The sequence below is a fragment of the Somniosus microcephalus genome, chromosome 10 (assembly GCF_052327205.1).
Source record: "Somniosus microcephalus isolate GS21.2 chromosome 10, FLI_Smic_1.0, whole genome shotgun sequence".
In the NCBI taxonomy this organism is placed as follows: domain Eukaryota; kingdom Metazoa; phylum Chordata; class Chondrichthyes; order Squaliformes; family Somniosidae; genus Somniosus; species Somniosus microcephalus.
The window spans coordinates 60749495-60774829 of NC_140996.1; the positions used below are offsets into that span (position 1 = coordinate 60749495).

General features: G+C 45.2%; 1 protein-coding gene across 1 annotated transcript in view; it reads left to right on the plus strand.

Moving 5' to 3' along the window:
- The window catches only part of LOC147111518 (glypican-6-like), a 1374066-nt gene extending 1349469 nt beyond the window's left edge, over positions 1–24597 (plus strand). The window contains exons 7-9 of the mRNA XM_085998560.1: positions 12822–12958; positions 16860–17035; positions 18728–24597. Of these exons, the coding sequence (XP_085854686.1) occupies positions 12822–12958; positions 16860–17035; positions 18728–18930 (516 nt within the window). The 3' untranslated portion in view covers positions 18931–24597. The remainder of the gene's footprint in view (positions 1–12821; positions 12959–16859; positions 17036–18727) is intronic.
- Positions 24598–25335: the final 738 nt, after the last annotated feature.

Sequence of the window (25335 nt, forward strand, 5' to 3'; positions counted from 1 at the left end):
CCCCCCGATCGAGCAGCCCTAAGTCTTTAATCTGCTTCCTTTAATGGCCACACGTCACACTGATTCTGATTAGTTATCACCTGGCTCTCAAGGTACTGTTCTTTATTGACCCACCTTTCTGTCTTTGGGCATTTGTCTCTTCCCTTGTGTTACTATGTATCCTAGGTAGATTACTTCATCCTTCCCTACCTGTACCTTTCTAAGGTTTAACTCTAGTCCCACATTCTATAGGGCTCCCAGTACCATAGTCAATTAAATATTGTAGAGGAACCTACCACTATCGGGTATTCTTGCGGAGTGGAGTTATCTTATTCAATTTGAACTACACCAATTTACACCAACCAGAATTTCACTGTGGCCACAATGAAAGTCTGGTTTTAATAGGTTAATTTACCTCATGACTCCAAGGTTAGATCTTAGACTGAAACTTAATCTTTTGTTAAACAAACTTTTTGTTGCTCTTCTCAGTTTTTACACTCCAGCTTAACTTAAATTGTAATAGGTTTTTTCATTCTGAGGGCACAATCTTATTCGCACATTCTTAACTTCCCAAAATCTGAGACAAGACAAAAGGGTTAAATGCTTTTTCTTTAACACAAAGAAGTGGGTGGAGCTAAAACACACACAGCAGACATTTCTTTTTTCTAAAGGACAGATTTTCAGACAAAGGAATATTGTAACCTCTTAATCATTCCTAGTCAGGAAAACATTCACACATTAACACACAATTTTATACAGCCTAAAATCCAGCATACGTCTAAGGTTCCTTTCACTCAGCAAATCTCGTGTTTTACTTGTCTTGGTACAGATGCTATTAACTTCCATGTTGGTAAAACTTTAAGTTTATCTTTTTCTTCCTTTTTAAATCGGTGACGCAACAGCTTTCCCTAGTTTCCAAATCCCTGTTTGTTTCTTTTTTTTCCCTTGCTGGGTTTTCAAATTGGTTCACCTGCAAATTAGATCTTTTTCCTTCTTTATCTCTCCCTTCTGTTTCGATTCCTTACATTGTCTGTAACAAGCTCAGATTACCAGTGCCTCTTTATCTTTAGCTCCTCCCCCCCACTAAGCCTTTTGGCTCTCTGCACTGTTTTTTTAAAGTTTTTTTTATCTGCCAGGAGTCGGGTTATAGAATCCAGGTCCCCCAAGGATTCTTCTTCCACCCTCTTAGTCATAACTAACTGCTACGCTTAATGCTTAATTCACGGTGTTGGTGAATTAGGTTTATACCCTACGTTGCTCGCCCCTATAGCGTTACTCTGATTAATTGCTCACTTCCTGTCAATCACTCCGTTTCGTTAAACACACCCCAACCCTTTAGTCCCGAGGTTTTGAGTTTTAACCTCTCTGTACTGTAGGGGTTTTATTTCATTCACTCACTACGGTGCACCCATTCATTCGTTTGTTGAGGTTTCGCCGCCTCTCGGCTAAAAGGATTTCCCGCCTCCTGGGGTAGGGGTCTTTCCGCCCCTCTCGATTTGCCGCCACTCGGCTTAGGGAACGCCCTGCCCCTATCTGAGGTTTCGCCACCTCACGGCTTTAGGGAACGCCCTGCCCCTAACTGAGGTTTCGCCACCTCACGGCTTTAGGGAACGCCCTGCCCCTATCTGAGGTTTCGCCACCTCACGGCTTTGGGGAACACCCTGCCCCTAACTGCAGTTTACTTTTTAACTGCCTTCAATTAAAGGTGTCTTTCTTTTTATGTTCTTTTATATGTCGATTCTGACTTAACGTCTCACCAGCGATTAACCTCTAATTTTACAGGTGGTAATTAAAACATACTCACCCATCTTAGGTTATCGTTGTCCGAGAGTCTTGTTCAGATCACGCATCCCATCCACGTCGCCAATTGATGTAAGCCCCCAAAGTGCGGACCAAGTGATATACAAGGTCGACATCACTGGCTTGTTGAAAGAAAGACAGACCAACTAATTGAAGTCAAAATGGTTTACTCAGGCCTGAGGAGAGCCTTCCAGATCACGTCTGGATCCAACTCCAACAAGCCTCTCAAAGTCTACACAGTTATACAAAAATTAAGGCCCTGCCCTAGAGGCGGGGATAAGCTTATTAGCATATACAGAGTTATAGCTAAATTGTAATTATAAAACCGTGACATTCCATCCTTCCAGCCGCTTACAAATCCTATATTTCGTTATCAGTTGGTCCCGTCACCTCTTGTGACCATGGGCCTCATCTTAATTACTTTACAACCATCCATTTGCCTGTGGTCAGATGGTTCGGTCTGTTTAAGTGTTTTCTTAAGACAGCAGTTCTTTTCAAAGTGGGCAACCCGCAGACTTTCTGTCTCACTTTTGGGGTCATTTCTGCAAAGCAAAAACACTTTAGTTAATCCTCAGCATACTTTGAAGAATAGAACCCTGTTGTGCTTTACACTAAACAGATTCTTAAGTGCATAGTGTGGTAAACCACTGTTATCGTTCACAACCGTTCACTATTGTTACACTGTTGTTATCACTGTTTACACTGTTGTTATCACTACACAAGGTTACCTCTTGCCACGCACGCTGTTATACCTAGGCATACCTCAGCTGACTCCGCCCATGGCTCCGCCTGCTTGCCCAGGTATAAAGGTGACCGCTTGGCTAGTATTCTTCCTTGTTGGAACTGATCACCCATGAAGGTGGGCTCTGTTATTTAGCCAATAAAAACCTATAGTTACTATCTTAACTCGTCGCTTTTCATGGAATGAATTGATAGGTATATCAATTTTATTGGCTAAATTTTGAAATGACTGGACTGGAGCAGCCAAACAACCAGCCAAACGGCCAGCTACAACAGCCCCAGCAGCCGACTTGGCTGCGAGCCCTCCGACCGCCGTACCTGGATCTAAATCCACAGGCAGCGAATTCAGCCCTCGACTTCGATCACTGGCTGAGCTGCTTTGAATCCTACCTGGTAGCCTCCGGCGTGCCATCGGAAGCCAACAAACTAAGAGTTCTGACCGCCCAGGTGGGCCCTAAAGTATTTGCACTCATCCGGGACCTTGCTACATACGAGGAGGCCCTCGACCTGCTAAAAGAGCAGTACCGGAGCCCAGTAAATTCAATGTATGCCAGACATCTCCTAAGATCCCACTCGCAACAGCCAGGAGAGTCTGTAGATGAATTTTTACGGGCGCTACAAACACTCGGCAGGGACTGTGACTTTAAAGCTGTATCGGCTGCACAACATGCTGAAGGAAATATCCGTGATGCCTTCGTGAAAGGCCTTCAGTCCGACTACTCACGGCAAAGACTGTTCGAATCAAAGGACCTCGGCTTGAAAGCAGCTGCAGCCCTCGCTCGCTCCCTGGAAGTGGCCCATCGGGACCTCGAGACGTACTCCGGGTACAGTGCTGCGCGACCCTGGGACTCGGGCCCGACTCCGGCCGCAATACCCCTCGCACCGCCGCCCCTGGGACCTACTACAGCGTCGGTGTCCCGGAATCGATCGGGACCTGCTGCGGCAGCGGAGCCCCGCGATCGGGCCGCCAGCTGCTATTTCTGTGGCCAGGCGAGACATCAAAGGGCGCGCTGCCCTGCAAGGAACGCGACCTGCTCCGGATGCAAAAAAAAAGGCCACTTCGCAAACGCCTGCAGGGGGAAAGCCACAGATGCCAGCAGTGCCTCATGTGAGTCGTGGGGGCGGCCATCTTTGATCAAGGCCACAGACGCCAGCAGTGCCTCATTTGAGTCGTGGGGGCAGCCATCTTTGATCAAGGCCACAGGCGCCAGCAGTGCCTCATGTGAGTCGTGGGGGCGGCCATCTTTGATCAAGGCCACAGACGCCAGCAGTGCCTCATGTGAGTCGTGGGGGCGGCCATCTTCTCTGCCATTTTGTCCAACTTCGACCTCGTGGGGATCCGCGTCATCGGCGCCGCCATTTTGTTCGCCGCACTCGGCTGCCATTTTGTCTCCAGACCCGACCACCGCCTCACCTGCCGACTACAGCAGCTCACTCAGCCATACACTGGCCTCCGTCACGCTTGACCAAGCTCTCCCGCATCATCTGTCCAGGTCCATGATGGACATCGAAGTAAACGGCCACGCCACGACCTGCCTGTTCGACAGCGGGAGCACGGAGAGTTTTATTCACCCAGACACGGTGCGCTGCTACTCCCTCACTGTCCGGCCAACGCGCCATCGGATCTCGATGGCGTCGAAGTCCCATTCAACAGACGTCAGCGGCTACTGTGTAGTGACCCTGTCGGTTAGGGGCACGGAATATAAAAACTTTAAACTTCTCGTCCTGCCCCAGCTCTGCGTTGCCGTCCTACTAGGGCTGGATTTCCAATGCCACCTTCGAAGTGTCACTTTGGCATACGGTGGACCCCTCCCCCCACTCACAGTCTACAACCAGCAGTTTTTAAACCGCCCGCCGCGTACCACCTGCGGCCTCTCCACTCTCAAAGTCCCGCCCCCCTCCTTGTTCGCTAACCTCACCCGCGACTGTAAACCCGTCGCTACCAAGAGCAGGTGGTACAGCGCCGGGGACAGAGCTTTTATTAGCTCTGAGGTGCAGCGACTCCTGAAGGAGGGCATCATCGAGGGGAGCACCAGCCCCTGGCATGCCCAGGTCGTAGTCGTTAAGACCGGCAATAAACACCGCCTGGTCATCGACTACAGCCAAACCATAAACCGGTACACCCAGCTGGACGCATACCCCCTTCCCCGCATATCTGATATGGTCAACCAGATTGCACAGTACCGGGTATTCTCCACCATCGACCTTAAGTCGGCCTATCACCAACTCACTATCCGCCCTGAGGACCGCCAATATACCGCCTTCGAGGCGAATGGCCGCCTCTACCACTTCCTTAGGGTTCCCTTCGGCGTCACCAACGGGGTTTCGGTCTTCCAAAGGGAGATGGACCGGATGGTTGACCAGAACGCGCTGCAGTCCACGTTTCCTTATCTAGATAACGTCACCATCTGCGGCCACGACCAGCAGGACCATGATGTTAATCTGGAGAAATTCCTCCGTACGGCCCAACGGCTGAATCTCACTTACAATAAGGAGAAATGTATGTTTAACACCGCGCGCCTTGCCATCCTCGGCTGCGTAGTAGAGAACGGAGTCATCGGCCCCGACCCCGAAAGAATGCGCCCCCTCATGGAGCTTCCCCTTCCCCACTGTCAAAAGGCACTGAAGAGAACCCTGGGGCTCTTCGCTTACTATGCCCAATGGGTTCCCAATTATGCGGACAAAGCCAGACCCCTCATGAAGTCCACCTCCTTCCCCCTGACAGCAGAAGCATGCGCAGCCTTCTCCCTCATAAAAGGAGACATTGCGAAGGCCACAATGCATGCAGTGGATGAGTCCATCCCTTTCCAAGTGGAGAGCGATGCATCCGACTTCGCCCCAGCTGCAACCCTTAACCAGGCGGGGAGACCTGTGGCCTTCTTCTCAAGGACCCTTCAGGGCCCTGAGATCCGACACTCTTCTGTCGAGAAGGAGGCCCAGGCGATTGTGGAAGCGGTACGACGCTGGAGGCATTACCTGGCAGGCAAACGATTTACCCTCCTCACCGACCAGCGTTCGGTTGCTTTTATGTTTAATAACAAGCTGAGGGGCAAAATCAAGAACGACAAGATCTTGAGGTGGAGAATTGAGCTCTCCACCTACGATTACGATATCTTGTACCGGCCTGGTAAACACGAGCCCCCAGATGCTCTATCACGAGGTACATGCGCCAACGCGCAAGTTGATAGACTGCGGACCCTCCACAACGACCTCTGCCACCCCGGGGTCACTAGACTTTACCACTTCATTAAGGCCCGCAACCTGCCCTACTCCATCGAGGAGGTCAGGACCATGACCAGGAACTGCCAAGCCTGTGCCGAATGCAAACCGCATTTCTATAGGCCGGATAGAGCAAGCCTGATCAAGGCCACCCGCCCCTTTGAGTGCTTGAGCATCGATTTTAAGGGGCCCCTCCCGTCCTCTGACCGTAATGTGTACTTCCTCAACATTATTGACGAGTACTCCCGTTTCCCCTTTGCCATCCCCTGCCCAGACATGACCAGTACCACGGTCATCAAATGCCTGAACGACCTCTTCACCTTGTTCGGGTTCCCGAACTATATACATAGCGACCGGGGCTCATCCTTCATGAGCGAGGAACTTCGTCAGTTCCTGCTCGCGAGAGGTATTGCTGCGAGCAGGACCACCAGCTACAACCCCCGGGGGAACGGCCAGGTGGAAAGAGAGAACGCGACAGTTTGGAAGGCCGTCCTCTTAGCCCTAAAGTCTAAGGGCCTCCCAACCTCTCGCTGGCAGGAAGTCCTCCCGGCAGCGCTCCATTCCATCCGGTCACTGCTTTGTACCGCCATTAACGCCACCCCTCATGAGCAAATGTTTGTTTTCCCCAGGAAGTCGACTACGGGAACCTCGCTACCAACATGGCTGACTTCTCCGGGGCCCGTCCTGCTGCGGAAGCACGCGAGGACCCATAAAACGGACCCCCTGGTCGAGAGGTTGACCCTCCTGCATGCCAACCCCCAGTATGCCTATGTGGCATACCAAGACGGGCGGGAGGACACAGTCTCCTTGCGAGACCTCGCACCCTCGGGCACCCCGAGATACTACCATTATCCCCCACCACTCCCCCAAATCCAGCTCCTGTAGGCGGCATGCCGGAACCCCAGGAGCCTTCATCGACCACGCAGACACCAGCATTAACATCGGATACTGCACCACCGCCGCCGCTGCTGCGCCGATCATAAAGGCTTATGAGGCCTCCTGATAGACTGACATACACGAACTGGTAGTACACTTAACCCCGCCGGACTCAATTTTAAACAAGGGGTGAATGTGGTAAACCACTGTTATCGTTCACAACCGTTCACTATTGTTACACTGTTGTTATCACTGTTTACACTGTTGTTATCACTACACAAGGTTACCTCTTGCCACGCACGCTGTTATACCTAGGCATACCTCAGCTGACTCCGCCCATGGCTCCGCCTGCTTGCCCAGGTATAAAGGTGACCGCTTGGCTAGTATTCTTCCTTGTTGGAACCGATCACCCACGAAGGTGGGCTCTGTTATTTAGCCAATAAAAACCTATAGTTACTATCTTAACTCGTCGCTTTTCATGGAATGAATTGATAGGTATATCACATAGGTGTTGACTCGCTTGGCCAAACCCACACATCTCTCAACCTTTCCACGAGTTGTTCTGGCAGTTTTAATCTCTCAGCACTTGAAGCCCCTTAATCATGTTTAAAACTTAGCTGGGTTCATGCAATTTTACAGGCCTCTATTGTTCAACTCAAGTGCATGAAGTAACCCATTCCCTCCACCTTGTATATTGATGTTGCAAGTGAATCCTGGTTTGTCTTGCCCTATTATATCCAATTTTTAATATCTTATTTCAATATAATCAGTTGAAGAGATAAAATTAACTTCAAAGTTGCGTTTGTCATCATCAACAGCACTTTTTCGGGTCAGGTGTTAAATTCAAAATGATTGACGGCAGATTGGGAACCCACTGCGAACCCGCCTCCATTCCAATTTCCAAAGTGTCAGGTCTGCACCTTCAGACCAGAACTGACACCAAGTGGCTGGAGAGGCATTTAAGATAGTTAACAGTTTGTTAACTCCTTGTTAATTGCTATTTGGCCAGGCTTATTCCATTTTCACACATTTTCAACATGTTTCATGTCGTTCGGCAAACACGCCAGCTGAGTGTGTCGGGTCTTCCAACGAACTGAATAGTTCACAGCTGCAAGTGCTGCATAAAACCTAACCACTCGCACCAGTTCATTTTCAAATGGCCGAAGCTGCTGAATTCATGATTTGGAGGACACCTTTGAGCTGTATTGAGGTTGTAAGTGTGTGCTGTGAACTCTATACGCACTGTCATCTCCTCAGTATAAGCTCTCTCCCCACTGACTTACTCCTGATAACATCTCATCCTCAATTGCCATATATAACAGCAGAATGGGAACCACTCTCTCATCCTGGTCCTCATATTCAGAAGAGGATCATCCATGGCAGCAGCAGAACCAGGCACAGCAGCAGCATCAATAACAAGAGCTCCAACCTTCTCCTCAGCCGTCGGATGCTGCACAGAGCAGAGGCCATCAGCGCTGGGCTGGCCCGCACCACAGGAGATACCCCCAACACAGGGTTTACAGGCAGAGGATGAGCTTCCTCAACATGACTGAGCAGCAGTGCCAAAGGAGGCTGAGACTTTCGCGAGAGGTAGTCGCAGACATTTGCACAATGCTGGACCAAGACGTGCAGCCCAGAGGAGCGGGTGGACACACCTTACCAATGGCTGTCAAAGTCACCACTGCACTCAACTTCTTTGCATCAGGGATCAGCAGTAGACATTAGCGGCATCTCCCAGTTGGTTGACCACAGATGCATCACGCAGGTTACCGATGCCCTCTTTGCAAAGTCCGCCAATTACATCCACTTTTCAACTGATGAAGCAAGTGTTACCGCGCGGGCACTAGACTTTGTCAATCTGGCTGGCTTTCCACGGGTGCAGGGCGCCATCGATTGCACCCATGCGGCCATCAGGGCACCCCATCACAACCCAGCAGTATTTGTGAACTTCCTTCCACTCCCTTAATGTGCAGCTGGTCTGCAACCAAAGGAAGAGCATCATGCACGTGTGTGCAAAGTAGAACTGCAAAGAATCTTACATCCTGTGCCAGTCCACTGTGCCTCAGCTCTTCGCACCGCCAATGACCTTTCCGGATGGCTCCTTGGAGACACGGGCTATCCCCTGAAGGCGTGGCTAATGACGCCGATGAGAAGGCAATCAAACGAGTCTGAGGAGCGCTACAATCAGAGCCACATTTCCACCAGAAGTGTCATAGAGCAAACAATAGGGTTGCTCAAAATGCACTTCAGATTCCTGGACAGATCTGGTGGAGCCCTACAGTATGCACCAGCCAGTGTCTCGCGAATCATCGTGATCTGCTGTGCCCTATACAACATCGCACTGCAACAGGGATTAGTGCTGCCTGAGGAACAGGTGGCAGAGCGCACAGCCTCTTCAGAGGAGGAGGAGGAGGAAGAGCCGAATGAGGCTGCAGATGAGGAACTCCTGGAGGAGGCGGCCGACCCAGTGCAACCAGCACGTGAGCACATTGCTGCCCGTCAGGCAAGGGATGGCCTAATCCATGCCAGATTTAACTAACTTTAGGCATCACAGACATGTGGCTGCCACATGCACATGAAGGTTCGCATGACCCCACTTCCACATCATAGAGCAGCCCTACAATGAACTGTGTATTCCTAGCTCTTTCACCACCATTGCTTCAGATGAAAGGTGCCCTCACCCCTTGCTGTGCCACTTCCAATTGTGAGCACACATAGGGCAACGCATTGAAACATTCACAAGACATTACTTTAATACAATAAAATAAAAGAACACAAACATTACACTGATTTATATGAAAGCACCCAAGTGACTACCCTTGTGACTATTTATGTGTTAGCTTTCTCTTACGCGTGCTTCTACGTGGTGCTCCCCCTGTGGCTTCAGCAGATGCAGAGGCAGCCTGCTCACTTCCCTGCTGCGTCTGCTTAGACACCTTTGGCGGTCGTTCTCTGGGTCTTGGAGCTTGTGAGGGCCCCACCAAAGTCTGCTCCTTCTGCGGCTGTGCAGCAGCAGACTTGGCCATCTCTGTTGGGGGAGGCATCTGGGGCTCTGACCAAGGGGTTGGCAATGGGATGGCAGTATGAGCGCTTGGAGAGGAGCCCCCACTTCCATTTCCCCTTCCACCACCATCCCTCTCATGGGCCACCGGCACTTCTCTGCTAGCAAATTGCTGGAGAGCACCTTGCTGCACATCATTGGGGCCATGAGGACCCGTGTCTGTGCTGACATTCCTCATAACAAGGACATCCATGAACCTCTGGTTTCTCTCCTTGATAGATGCCCAGCGATCCTCCATAGCTGACCATTGATTTAGAAGTGTTACCATGTTCTCCTGAGTCTGGCGATTTATGTCCTCCATGGAGGTTGCCATCCTTTCCATGGCAGGACCTACATTTGCCAGTGCCTGCACCATGACGCTGTTCATATTTGAGATGGACTCCTCCATTCTTTGCACACTCACAGTCACTGTGGTTGCTAACCCAGTCAGAGCCTCCTGCACTTGTTCCTGAAGCACCAGCATCACTCTCTCTACGGATGGCCCCAGAGGCTAAGCGTCTGCATGCAGTTGAGCAGAGCTGGGAGTGTCCTGCAGCTTCTGATGAGGGTGCTCCACTGCTGTCCCTGTCTCCACCATCTGCTTTTGCCCACTAATGAGTTGTGAGACAGACACCAGGTGACAACACTACTCTATCTCGCGTTGGACCCACCGAGGTGTGCATCTCTGCGCTGGTGCAGGGTGCACTAATTTCTGCTGATGCTGCTCCCTCAGAGGCTGGAGGCTCCTCTGAGGAGTCCAACTGCTTTCCTCCTGGACAGTAGGGAGGGGGTCTCTTGATGGTCCTGTGGGAGAATAAAGACATGAGTTAGACATGTAATGGGTAGGTTGCAGACACATCCCATTGTGCACATAATTAGCACTCATTTTCTAGGAACATCAGATCTCATATGAGTCACTCCTGAATGCCAAATCAGATGTTTGGAAAATAATTCTGTCACCAGGTTGTTCGACTGAGCCCATCTCTCCATCCCCCACTTCAAGCTCCTCAGCACCTCCAACAATGTCCAGAGCTGACTCCTCAGCATGGGTGAGCTGTGCCACCAATGGTGCCTCCTCCTGTTCGCTCCCTCTCCCTCTTATTGTGGGATCTCTTTTCCTGGATGGTGGGACAGAAGTGCAGTTTTAGTGAGCCTGATGGAATAAGTGTAAAGAATGGATAGGATAGATGCTGGAGGAAGACTGTGATGGAGTGAGGTGCCAATACCAATTTCCCTCCTTGTGAGTTGTTAGTTGTTGTCATTGCATAACATTGAGAGTTAGTGGGAGGGGTGCATAGAAAGATGGGGATATGATTCTGTACATAGGGAGAGAGGGATGGGTGACAGTGCAAGGGATGTTGGGGTGAGTTAGGATATGCAGGAGTAGGGTTGGAAATGCTGAGTAATGGGGATGTGAAGACAGGCACAGCAGAATGAAGGTAAGTTTGCTGTTATACTCATTTTTGCTGAATGCAGGAGATCATTGAACCTCTTTCTACACTGGACCCAGGTGCGTGTACAGATAGACCTCACACTCACCTCCTCAGCTATTTGCAGCCAGGCTGCCTTGATGTGCTGAGGAGGCTTCCTCCTTCCATCAGAAGGGAACAGTACCTCCTTGCACCCTCTTACTCCCTCCACAAGAACATGGAGTCATAGTCGAAACGGGGAGCAGCCTTTGTTCTAGGTGCAGTCATCTCGGCAACCACCAGCACTCAGGAGCATCAAAATGTAAATGAAAGCCAAAGGGGACATGACCCCCTTAAATACAGCGGCTTCAAATGCATCATCACAGGCGAGCAGCAGACCCGCACCCACTGATTGGGCCGGGTAACGTGCATAGCGGGCTTAATAAGCCCAATCTACTCAAAATCGTTAGCGCAGAGTGGATGGAACCGGGAGCGGGTCCAGAACCCGCCAAACACCTACCCCGAAGTCTATTCCACTTTTTTCCACAATTACAAGAAAGTGTCTTGTACAATTGACAGAAGCTATGAACAGCTTGGCCATCAAACCAGAATAACTATGAATAACCAGCGAGATGCTTTGAGTCATACCTAAATACTATTGCACTGAGACATTTACTGAAAAGCACGATCGCTTTAGTAACATCTCCTGATGATTGTGAAGCATTGCAGAGTTTATGTCAGTCACCCTTTTAACGGGGAATGGCCCCTGTGAACGGAATTTCAATTTTTAAACGTTCCCTGGTGCTCAGTGAAAGCATAAATGTGAAATGGTTGTGGATAACTTGAAACAATTAGCCGTGGCAGTGTTTTTTCTGGTTCACTTAGGTTGGCACAAATGACAGGAACATGTTCGTGACTGCTGACTAGTCTAATGAAGTTCACATCTGTACAGTTTGACACAGGGGTGCATTTTTCCACTTCCAAAATCTGTTAGTGACAGCTTTATTCTTTGATGAGTCAAAATGGCCAGACGATCAGAGGTGCAGAGCTGAAGAACAACACCCCAGACTCTTTTTAGTGACGTATTGAAGTAAAGTTTCCACAGACCTCCAGATTCCACAGCTTATTAATTAGACTGACAGAACCACCTGTCCTTCTACCCTAGAACAAGTACAAGTTGTGATGTAATGGGAATAAGGTATTGATGCCTGTCGATGGGTTATGCGCGTTACTTCAGATTCTTCTACAAAGAATACAATCAAGACCATTATAGTAAATGTTTAGTTACAATTTCCAACCAGCATTGGATAGAATGTGCTTGAGATGATTGATTGTTTCCTTGAACTTTCCAAGTTATATCTGTCAAATATTCCCTTGTCAGTACATATTGTCAGTAAATATTCTCCTTTTAATAGAAATTTTGGACTCCAGAAAATTGCAGAAATAAAGTTATATATGCAGAATATTCTAAGCACTTGTGTAACAATAGTGTTACTGTCTTTTTATGTATTACTTTCAAACAACAACTTGATTCAGTTGATGTTTTGTCAAAGGAGATTAGTTTTAAGATAAAGCAAAGCAAAGATTGCTAGACGCCTATACATGTAAAGTGAGTTTTTTAATCCAAACATATATAAACCCCATTCACCTTTATTGATGTCCATTGTAAAATTACCAGTCATTCCTGTTTTCTTTTTACTACCCTGTTTGGCTGACATTGATGATTAAGATGCGTTTTTCTCTCATGACATCTTCAGGTTACCGACGTTAAAGGGAAACTGAAGCTGGCTAAGAAGTTCTGGTCCACGTTGCCTTACACCATCTGTAATGATGACAAAGTGACAGCTGGTGTGCCCGATGAAGAAGAATGCTGGAATGGACACACCAAGGGCAGGTGAGGTACACTATGGAGGAGACATTCCCATCTTATTAGCATCAGGAACCTGCAGCTGGCACACTGTTCCTGCTCATTCGCAAACAGGTGGTCAGATTGGGTGGTGGCAGCTGCTGCATATCGCTGGTGTAAGGACAGTGCTGCGAGTTCTCAAGTGTGCAGTGTCATTACAATAAATCTTCAACCAGCCAATTAGTTCCAGTTTGAAAATGCTTGGTGATGACAATGTTATTTCAGGAAGAGTAATAGTGTATGATGGAAAGCAATGAGTCAGATTCAACTTGCAATTAATTGCTGAACTAAATGAAGCAGGGCAGTTTACATTGTTTGGCCAACCACTTTTCAGCAAAGAGCCAACAGATTGCGACCTGGCCCCCTAGCTAACATACCCCACCACCGTATCCCAAAAAGCTGACATCAAGTGAGTGTTCCCACAACTGCCCCAGCTGAGATTAGCTACATCAGCACAGACCAGATATCAAACCTGGTTCAGTAACACACCATATAGCGCTATTCCCCATATTATGCTGGGTGATAAAGAAGAGTTTTGGTATAAAATAGACTCCAGCAAGCCACTGATGTACAGTTTTCCATGAAAAGTTATTCCAATGTTGCAGTGGCACCAATGTCCTTCAGCACACCTAGACCCCATTAAAGGCAATAACCGGTGCTAGTACTGCTCACCTTCAGTGAGTGATGAATCCTCTGCCTACCTAGCCTTCCCCTTGATTTTAGCCTTTTGCCCAGAAGTAACTACAACAATGGCCCAGAAATTCGGGTCTCCACAGGTGAGTACGCACGGGTTACTCACCCGTAAGCCCAATGGAAGTGCCGGTTTCCTGCATGCACTGCGCATGCGCGGGAAACCGGCACTTCCGTTCCCCTGAATGAAGGGGTTCAGAGTTCGAACGTGTGCGCGGGAGAGGCTGCGCGTGCGCATCGAACTTAGTTTTTTTTTACAAGTTTTCCCGGGAGGGTAAGTCTGCAGAATTTACACATATAAAAAGCAGGCTTAAGGCCTGCATTTTACAAGGTAAGTGGTGAATTAATTAAAATTAAAACATTTTTTCCACAGGTTTATTATTTTTAAATACTTTAAAGCAAGGTAAGTTTATTTTTAGCCCCGTTAGAAAATAAAATTATTTTTTCAAAAATGTAAATTATTGTTTAAAATAGTTATTTCATGTAATTTATAGTTTATTTAAAAATGTGATTTTAAAAAAAAAATTATTTGAAGATTTAGTGATGTTTTGGGGCCCGTAGTATTTATAAGTTTTGACAGCTCTTCTTGTCAAATTTATGAATGGAGCATTCCCTGCTCCGATTGGCTCCCCATGGCCCATGTGATCCCAGGGGCCGCATCAAACTAACTGCACCCCTGGGATACACAAGCACTGTGCGCCGGCAGCTGGAGCAAACCCCGGATCGGAATTCCACGGGGGCCCACAGCTCAACAGCCGGTGCGCAAGGTAAGTGCAGGTTGGGGGCTTGCACCCGCGGGAAGCCCCCGACCCGAATTTCTGGGCCAATATTATGTATGTGTAGGGCCTCAGCCTCTCAATTTACGATCTTTGCAAGTACCTTTTGAACTAAAATTTAATGTAGCTTAATCCTATAATTTAAACAAACTCTAACTAATGAAAGAATGAACAAGACCTTCCATGTTGACTCATTAAGTAAATGCGCTATATGGTGTGTTACTGAACCAGGTTTTATATCTGGTCTGTGCTGATGTAGCTGAACTCAGCTGTGGCAGTTGTGTCACTTGATGTCAGCTTTTTGGGATACGGTGGTGGGGAATGTTAGCTAGGGGGCCAGGTCACAATCTGTTGGCTCTTTGCTGAAAAGTGGTTGTGCGTGCAGGTCACAGTGGGGGCAGATTTTGGGCCTGGCTTTGAAAACCCATGGACAGTAGACCCACACATAAAGAATGGCCACATAGGGAAAGCCCAGAGGGCTGGCAGCACCCGTGAAACCAAAATCTCCAGCTGAGGCAATACCTTCAGGAGAGGAGAAAGGAAAGAGGACAACATTGGAGAAAAAATAAGCAAACATGCATGGTGATCAATATTGATGCCCTTCTGCTTCTTAAAGAGATAATGGGGCATAATTTGCAGCCCCTACGAGTGCGTACAAGGTGTGTACGCACCCGTAAGGGCCGCGCAAGTTTCGGGTTTAGGCATGTGCTGTGCCTGTGCTAAAACCCGGAACTTGCGATCTGTCAAGAATCTTCTTGACAGATCGTACAAATCCCCGGGAGAAGGGCTATTTGCCCAACTTCTGCCCAGCAAATGCCCGTGAAAGTCTTACGTCTGGTAAAAGCAGGCGTAAGGCCTGCTTTTACCAGTGTAAGAGTTTTAAAAAACAGAAAACTAAAATTTTATCAATAATTTAGACATTTAAAATCCTGTGAAATAAGGTAAGTTTACTTTTAGCCCTTTTAAAACATGTAAATTTATTTTTTTAAATATTACATTTTTTTATGTGATTTTTATTTATTTGTTGTGTAGATGTATTTTTGGGGGTATTCCCATTCATGCTTATGGGGTTCCTGTATATACGGAATCCCCATAAGTATGAATAGGGATCCCTCTCTTTTATTGGTTGGGCCGGCCCACATGATCCCAGGGGCGCTTGCGAACCGCCTGCACCCCTGAGCTACATGGGCCTCTACCCGTGGGTACTTGGGAAGGCCCAGGAGCACAATTCTCCGTACTTCCCGAATCATCAGGTACGCCGGCATTTTATTTGCAGATTGGAGGCATTTCCCCACGGGAAGCCTCCGACTGCAAATTCAGGGCCAATGTAGTAGAGAGGTTTGTCATGTTTATGTTACTCTCTGAATCCCACTCTTTGATTGTACACTTTTAATTCCAATTTCAAAATAGGTTTCATTCAGCTTCAATTCAAGTTCTGATTTTCAAAAATCTGTGACCAGAACAGGGCAATTTTGTGATACACTGAGGGAGGATGTCAAGCTGCAGTATTCCCTTTCTAGGTGCTTAATGGCTCTGTATGGGGATCTGAGTTTTATTTTTGCTTTGATTCCTTTATAGTTGGTTTGTCCATGAATACCCTCTTCTTCTGCAGCACCACAGGTTTTGTAAAAAAATAACTAGTTAAAGAATATAAAAAGTATTGATCTGGAGATGTAATTGGAATAAAAAATAAGTGGAATTCATTTATATCACTTGGTTGTTATAGCCTATTCTGTCCTTAATCTATATTTAAAAGCTATTTCATTATAGCCTGCTTAATGCCCTATGTGCGCTGACAAAGCGGTGAATGAGCATTAGCTTTTGTGGTTTTAACACTGTAACAAGATTCCTGTTTTACACTTTATTTAAATGATTGCTTAATTAAATTTGTTTAAATATATTATATTAGTAATAAATTGAGAAGATCAACTTTCTGCAAACGTTACCACCATTAACTACTTTCTTTATTTAATATAATGGGTCCCAATTGAAAAGATGTTGTAGATGCATGTAATATCATCCAGCAGCTGAACACAATTGGTTTAAATCAATGCTGCACAAGATAATTCCTGTACCATCCCAAATTGCCATGTTCAGCCTAAATTATCAGGCAACAGTGTCAATGTAGAAATGTACTTGACATGTGTCTTAATATCTAGTAATTTTTATGTTTTAACTTTTCTTGAAAGTAGTTTTTTTAACCGAATAAAATAACAACACTGTGCTACAGTGTATCAAATTGGTTCATTCCTCAAGCAAAGAAAATATACCTGTCGATTTATTTTCTGGAATAACACAAAAATAGAATTTCAATTACACTTTTTTATAAAATAAAGAAATCAGCTTTGAATAGACATGCATGGTCAGTCTTTTTTGGTGCTGCGCAGCCCTGAATTATATGTTATAATAATTTGAATCTGCAGGTACCTACCTGAAATTATGAATGACGGTCTGACCAATCAGATCAACAACCCGGAAGTAGATGTGGACATCACTAGACCAGATACAATGATTCGTCAGAAAATCATGGCACTTAGAGTGATGACCAACAAACTGAAGAATGCCTATAATGGAAATGATGTAAACTTCCAAGATTCAAGTAAGCAGCTGTTCTAATAATCTTCATTCAGAGACAGGAGTATAATGGAGGGATCGAATGACTATGTCCTGTATTTGTCAAATCAGTGCAACTAATCTCCATCCTGCCACAGCTCTTACCCGAATCCTGTGTTTGAACGTGACTAAACACTGGTTCGGCCCCAACTGGAGTACAGTGTTCAATTCTGGGCACCACACTTTAGGAAGGATATGAAGGCCTTAGAGCGGGTACAGAAAAGAGTTACGTGAATGATTCCAGGAATGAGGGACTTCAGTTACGTTGATAGACTGGAGAAGCTGGGGTTGTTCTCCTTGAAGCAGAGAAGATTGAGAGGAGATTTGATAGAGGTGTTCAACATCATGAGGGGTCTGGACAGGATAGATAGAGAGAAACTGTTCCCATTTGCAGAAGGGTCGAGAACCAGAGGACACAGATTTAAGGTGATTGGTAAAAGAACCAAAGGCGACGTAAGAAAACACTTTTTTACTCAGCGAGTAGTTAAGATCTGGAATGCACTGCCTGAAAGGGTGGTGGAGGCAGACTCAATTTTATCTTTCAAAAGGGAGCTGGATAAGTATCTGAAGGAAAAAAAATTGCAGGGCTACGGGGAAAGGGCAAGGGATTGGGACTAGCTGAGGGTCAGCATGGGCTTGATGAGCCAAATGGCCTTCTTCCGTGCTGTAATCATTCTATGATTCTAAGTAATTCAGTAGATTCCACAGGGAGTAAGTTGCCTGGAAATGGTTAAATCACGAGGCATTAGCTGTGTTAAAATCAGATTGAAGGCCAGTATTCCAGATTGCTACATAGAATATTGAATCAACCATTCTGCTGGCAGAGCGAACGGTCGTTTGATAAAAGTTTGCCACCACTCAATAGTTATGTGTCTGTCTGCTGATCTACTGATCATCAAAACTGAGCATTCTGGTGCATTTTGTAATGAAATGGGGGACCTTGAGCCAATTAAAACACTTGGCAGCCCTCTTACTTTCATAGGCTCTACTTGCCTGTTTTATCTAAAGACATGTGGGATCATTGCTTATATCCATAATATAACCACATGGGGCACACCTTAGTTCCCCGGGCTTTGACTGCTTGCATTCCTATAGAATCTTTAACATAAGAAAAGTCTCAAGGCGCTTTACAGAGATGTAAGGAAAATGGATGCTGAGCCATTTGATGAAGATTAGGAGGGATGACCAAAAGCTTGGTCGAAAAGTGGGTTTGAAGGAGGAAATTTAAAGAGGACAAGGAAGCGGAGAGACCGAGGGGTTTACAGGGGGAATTCCAGAGAAGGGGGCAGCTGAAGGCATGGCTGCAGTGGTGGACAAAGGGAGGGGAAGATGTACAAGGGGCTAGAGTCATAGAAATGCAGAGTTCTGGGGCGGTGTTGTAATGCTAGGGGAAGTTATAGAGATAGGGAATGGTGAGACCATGAGCCTCCCTCTGTAATGGATGGCTTCTAGTTTTTTTAATGTGCCCCTCAACTTCAGGGGTCCAGACCCTGGTCTCGATCCCAGCCACAGCCACTCCTGATTTGGCAACATGTTCTGGTGCTTTACCTAGTAGCAGGCATTGCTGACAGTGCTATGAGGAGATCAGGGGAAGCCCAGTGGAATTTCAAGGCCATGTTCTTTAGGAAATTCCTCTGATCTAATGGTCAATTTTCACTGGAACCATTTTTCTTTTCAGTTGATGAAGCAAGCGGCTCAGGGAGTGGTAGCGGCTGCACCGATGAAATGTGTCCTCCGGAGTTTGACTTTTCAACCACTGAGGCTCCACCGGGGCCCAACAAGAGTGAGCCAACAGGTTCCACAGCAGTCAGACCCTGCCCGCACTGGCTGACCATATTTGTCATCTCTCTACTCCTGGTACTACAAAGACAGTGGAGATAATCAGTGACATGCAGTAGAGACACTGCCTTTAAATAAAGGACAAACACTCTTTTCCTTTTGGATACATCATCAAACACACAACTCCATCTTGGAACGGTAACAGTTTTAAAGCAGAAAGAGGTACTGTAGCCTGCTGCCCCTTTACCCAAAGACCACCAGCTGCCATTCAGGTCTACTAGTGCCAGGTTGCTTTATATTCACCCAGACCTCAGATGAAAAAAAAAACTCTCTGAAGATTGCTCGCCTGCAGTTGGTTTTGTTTCCGGAAACAAGACACCATCCTCTCTGCTTATGTTATGCAGCTATAAAAATGGGATTCAGTAAAGACTTGGCCTGGACTTGATATGATTTATACATTAATTCTGATTTTAATATCTAAGTTCTACTTTTACAGTTTCCACAAAGCAAAAGGAATGGCTGCAAAATGTTCTGGATAATGAGAAGTGTATCTGTTGTATCTCTTTACGGAGACTTATCAACTAACAGTGAAGTTCAGTGATGGCAGTGGTTGAATGATGCGTGAATGTTGTTGGTTTAGTGGCACAGTTCAACCTCAACCAACCACTGTGTTGGATTGTCAATTGGAAAATATGAACTAAGCAGGTTTTTGAACAGATGTATTTATAATTGGCTTTTGTTGTAAACATTGAAAAATTTGGAGTGTTATAGAGCTTACAGAACAAGTGACTACACAAACATTATTAATGAACAGCTGAGAGGAGGTGAAAAACATTCAAGATTTCTGGTAAAGAATTATGGGCTAGATTTTCAGTTGCTTGCGCCAGCAGTTAGCGCCTTAAGAGAAGTGATTTTCGGGCGCTATGCGTGTAGCGCCCGGGCGCAGCGCAGTTTGCGCCCCGCCCCAAATTAAGTTGCCCGTTAGCGCCGGCGCAAAGTTTAGCGGCCGCCCGGATGCGCGCGCAGAAAATGACGTCACATCCTCGTGCAACGCCCTTTGGCCGCCCCGAATACAAACTTCAGTTGGACCACCCCATTGTGCGGCTGGCGTCCAGAGCGTTTGTAAAATGGAACGCAACACACCCTGGGGAGCGCAAATTAAAGGGCACTCCTCCTGCTGTATAAAAGGCAGTCTGCATGTGTTGTGTGGAAGGATCCAGTGTGTTGTTGTGAACGGTGTATTTATGTTTCCGGCCACCACCACCACCACCACCTCCTCCACCACCACCACCTCCTCCTCCTCCTCCTCCTCCTCATCCTCATCCTCATCCTCCTCCCAGACTCTGCCTTTGAAAAAAACACATGCACCCTTCCCCTTTAAGAGCTCACTGGCACCAGAATGTCTGCCGTGCGCTGCGCCCGAGCTCGGGTGTTGCGCTCTGCACCGCCGGCTTAGTGCCTAAAGATAGTAGTGGAACGCCTCTTTTAGCGCTCCACCAACCTCTTAGGGCGAAGCCACTGAATTTCCGGCAACGGGGCGCTACTTTGGGACGGGCGCTAACTTCGGGCGGGCGCTAAGGTTAGCGCCCCAAAACTGTCTATACTGAAAATCTAGCCCAAAGGGATTTAATGATGTACTTTTAAAAAAACACGTGATATGTGGCATGTTGCCAAATCACAACAGAAGAAAGACCTAGGGAGGTTATGGCCTCTGACCTTGCTGTTTAGGTGTATTATTATTTTTTGTTCCCCTAATTTTTGCTGCTGATCCTGATCCAATGAAAATGGTCTTGTATGTGTGTCTGATAATTCCTGATGCTCTTCCGTTTGCCTGTTGTTCCATGTTTTCTCAATAAGTACCCTACAGAGTTAGAGTCCTGCAGAGTGCTGCTGCCAGACATTCAAGGAACTTGAAAAAGAAAGCAAAATTCTAGTTTTATTTTCAACTTTTAGTTCTAGTGGTAGTCATCTATTTTTATATTAAAAATGTTAAGTAATTCTAAGTGTTAGCTCAGGGTTTAAATATCATTGTGTTACCTGCATTTGACCATATCTCTAATGTTGAGCACAATGGTGACCCGGGAACATTTATACTGAAAAAGACAACATTTACAGTTGTAGAAACACCAGTTGGCAATGTCATTGGTGAGTGGTTCTTGTCAACATCGTTCACATCAGAGAAGAGTGTCTGACATTTGTATGTGTTTTACCTTTTCTCTGCATTCTGTGACACAGAGGTAAATCTGTAATAATGAGTGGATAGATTTGCTTCCTTACATGCTATCTATCTGATACAGTCTGGATGGTTTTTGCAGTCACGGCATGTACTATTGAAGGGAAAATTAAAATCCATGCCTTTCAGCCCTATGAACACATTATGCAGCTTTCAAAATGTGTGCATGCTCCTGATATAAAGCTGACTAACATAGCTTTGAACCATGGGAAACTGTGCTCAACCAAAGAACATTTCTAACGTCACAGTATTCTGAGCGTAACCATATTTTACTTACACCAAAAAAAATTCTCATTTCAAACTAAGATGATATGGTATGTTTAATACAAATGAACGTTATTTTTGTGGATAAACTATAATAATTAATTTCTTTTTTTTTTACGCTGGATACACCTGCGAGTCATTCTCCTCGGACAATTTTGAGCATCTTCATTAGAGCTCCATCATTGTGTTATAGAATCATACAGCACAGAAAGAGGCCATTCGGCCTATTGTGACTGTGCTGACACCTTGACATAGCTAGCCAATTAGCCCCACTCCCCTGCCCTTTCCCCGTAACCCTGCAAATGTTTTCCTTTTTAAGTATATATCCAATTCCCTTTTGAAAGTTACTGTTGAATCCGCTTCCACCACCCATTCAGGCAGTGCACGCCAGATCATAACAACCCGCTGTATAAAATAAATTCTCCTCATCTCCCTGTTGGAATTTTTGCCAGTTATCTTAAATCTGTGTCCTCTGGTTACCGACTCTCCTGCCAGTGGAAACATTTTCTCCCTGTCTATCAAAACCCTTGATAATTTTGAACACCTTTTTTTTTACAAGTTTTTTTTTACTGGCTGTAGGGCTAATAGATTTAATCTCTGGGCTGCAAATGCTACTTTCGTTCAACAAGTATTAAATGATCCTATTAGCTAAAATCCACAGATACTGTAAATCACAATTGCAGTCTGAATATGACTAACATAACAGTTGGAAACGGTTCAACCAAAGGTGGATAAGGCCAAGAACATGACTGGTGCAATAATCAATTACAAGTCATTTTACTTTAAGTTACCAAATTGTATCATTATAATACAGCTGTGAAAATGGAACAGATAAGAGTGGTAATTCGTCTTAGAAAATATTTATCTAATCCAGTAAAACAAATATTTTGGGGCTCAGATTTTCTCTTGTGCATTGGATTCAGGGGTATAACAGAATTTACTGAAGGAAATTGCACTCCACTATTGACAGCTATTTGGCCAATAGATGGGTTTGGAACCTGCATTATAATTTTTTTACCAAATGGTGGGAGAAAACTGGAATTCTAATTGGCATTCTGTAAGAAAATTGACAAGCTTCAACCACAACTGGATTTTAGAAAGATTATTTCCCACTCATAGAGCTATTGATATATAGAGTAGACTTTTGGAGCGTCAAAGGAGCGTGTTTTCGATTTTGCAACAAAAAGCAGTCAGACTAAATTCTTCCCCAAAGTGGCTAATTGTCCCATTCAATGCCCACCTTAAAGCTCATTGATAGACTTGCATTCACATAAGGGTATATTGGGGCTCTTTTAATCAGACGTGGAATAAGTCCATGTTTAAGGTAATCGAAGTAAGTTAAAATTAGACTAAAGTTAATGCTCTGTTAATTAACACCTGTGATAAGGTGAATGAATACAAAATTAAGAACAAATTAAGAAATAAATATGGACAGAATGTTCGATGAACCATGTTTATTCCTGTGCTGTTGGAACTGTGGAAGTATCATCAGAAAGGCAACGAGTCTAGGGTGTATTATGTAGGCTGTAAGGTTAGACAAATTCCTGGAGTTTTGAAAGTGGGAGATACTTTGCAAAACCTTTCCTAGAGAGATTGAATGAGTTGGATAGAATCTCTGAGGGAGTGGATTGTACTTTTTCTGTGGAAGAAATGGAATTAATGAGACACTGACCTTTCATTTCATGTTTTCTTGTATTCTGAGACCAACGGGAACATTTATCCACAGTGGGTCTTGTTAAAAAATATTACTTTTTCATTTCCTTTAGCACAAAATACGCAAAAATGTTTTAAAAATACATACTAAATGGGTCAAGTGGTCACTTGCATGCAAGAAAGGTCTGATGCCTCCACTGCTCCTGTGACTAAACATGATAACTGCTGAGGCACACACACATTACTATATCTTATTTACATATATTTTCCTATTTATTTTATGGACAAGGAATTGTGTGCATGCATGTGTGTGTATGAACACAAAAGAGGAAAAGTTCCTCTCTTTGTAGCAAAATCAGAAACACAAGTCAAAGGAGTGTGTTTTTGATTTTGCAACAAAAAGCAGTCAGACTAAATCCTTCCCCAAAGTGGCTAATTGTCCCATTCAATGCCCACCTTAAAGCTCATTGATAGACTTGCACACACATAAGGGAATATTGGGGCTCTTTTAATCAGGCATGTGGAATAAGTCCATGTTTAAGGTAATCAAAGTAAGTTAAAATGAGACTAAAGTAGCTACTAATAAATTATTCTGCTTTTTTATCTAAATGTTTACAACATTTAAAACTTAATGGGGGAGACAGATGAAGTAAAGAGTCCTGAAGGGAATAGAGATGAAAGGTGGAACTGTAGCATTATTACTGTACAAGTTATTACTTAGGTAACAGCCGTTTCAAGATTCAAGTACCGACACTATACGTTGTTCATCACTTAAGTTCTTCTAAGTATACTAAGACATGATTATGTTGTGAAGAATATGGTGCAATGCTTCAAATCAAGACAGCAATGGCAAATGTTTGATTTTCTTCACCCTGCAACAAAATAATGGGGTATGATTGTTCCAACAGTGACACAGGTTGATTGAACTAATGAAGGCTGTACTATTCTGCTGAATTTGCAAAGCTTTCTGCAAGAACAAAAATCAATTTTGAGGCACCAAAGCCTTTGAAGCTTTATGCTACATGTGTCAGGCTCTGGATATGGTGTGGAATGTGTATGTCTTTACACTTTGCAGGCAGTGATACAGTTTGAGAAAATAGTGCCATTTTTAATTATTTCACTATCATTAGGGATGAAATTACACTCTTCACTAATTTCATCAAAAAAGTTGACATGAGTAGAAAGCTGTGTTCCCTGTATCACACTCAAGCCAACTTTTTCACTAGTTTTTTTTAACTAATAAAGTTCTGCCATAATACTAAACACAAATGTTTGACATAAACTTGCTTGTAATCTCCATTTGGTCACGTATTAGCCTTAATTTTCTAAATACTTCCTTGAACACTCAGGAAGAATAGTATTTATCAAGATCTGTAATATTTCTTAAATGAAAGTTTAGTATGCATTGTATGACGTCATCATCAACCAATCATAAAGCAGAATCTAGGTCATGTGATCTAAAGTTATTCTATGATGATGGTAAGTGAACAGCCTTAGGTTGATGATCTTTTATTCGATTACAGTGCACAAACTGTCATATGACCATATAACATTATGTGATATATGTTATTTTCTGGTATCAAATAGTCAAATAAAGCTTCCTATCATTTCAGGTTGAATCATGTGGTAGACTTGCAATTTTGTTTTACCACTCAATCCAGTTGCATTGTTCATGTGTTTTGTATGTATTATAAAGAATGCAGAATGAGCAACAAGAGCGAGGAGCTCATGGCCTTCTATTTCATTACGTTTGAGGCCATCCATTCAGCTGTTACAGCCACATCCTTCGCTTCCCTCATCTTTTTCTAGTTTCTCTCCTATCTCTCCTCATGCCCTCCAAGCTCATCTTTTCTTTGAGACCCACCTCATGCTCTCTCGACCCTATTCCCATTAAACCACTGACCACCTAACTACAGATCAACCATGATCTCGTCAGATCAACCATGATCTCATTGAATGGTGGAACAGGCTTGAGGGGCTGAATGGCCTACTGCTGTTCCTATGTTCCCTTTCTGCCCTACCTGCTAGCTAATATTGTAAATGCTTCCGGCTGCTCAGATACTGCCTCCTTGCCTTTCAAAGTTACTGTCATAACCCCCATCTCATAAAACTCATCCTCAACTACTCTGACCGTACAATATTACTGCCCCATCCCCAACCATCCTTGAATGTGGTGTCGCCTCGCAAATCCGTGCTCATCTTTCCTGAAACCCCATGTCTGACTCTCTCCAATCAGGTTTCTGCCCCTGTCACAGCACTGAAAAGTCACAAATGACATCCTCTGTGACTGTTACCATGGTGTACTAACCCTCCTCATCACTATCCCTCCTCAACTGACTCAACCTCTCTGGAGCCTT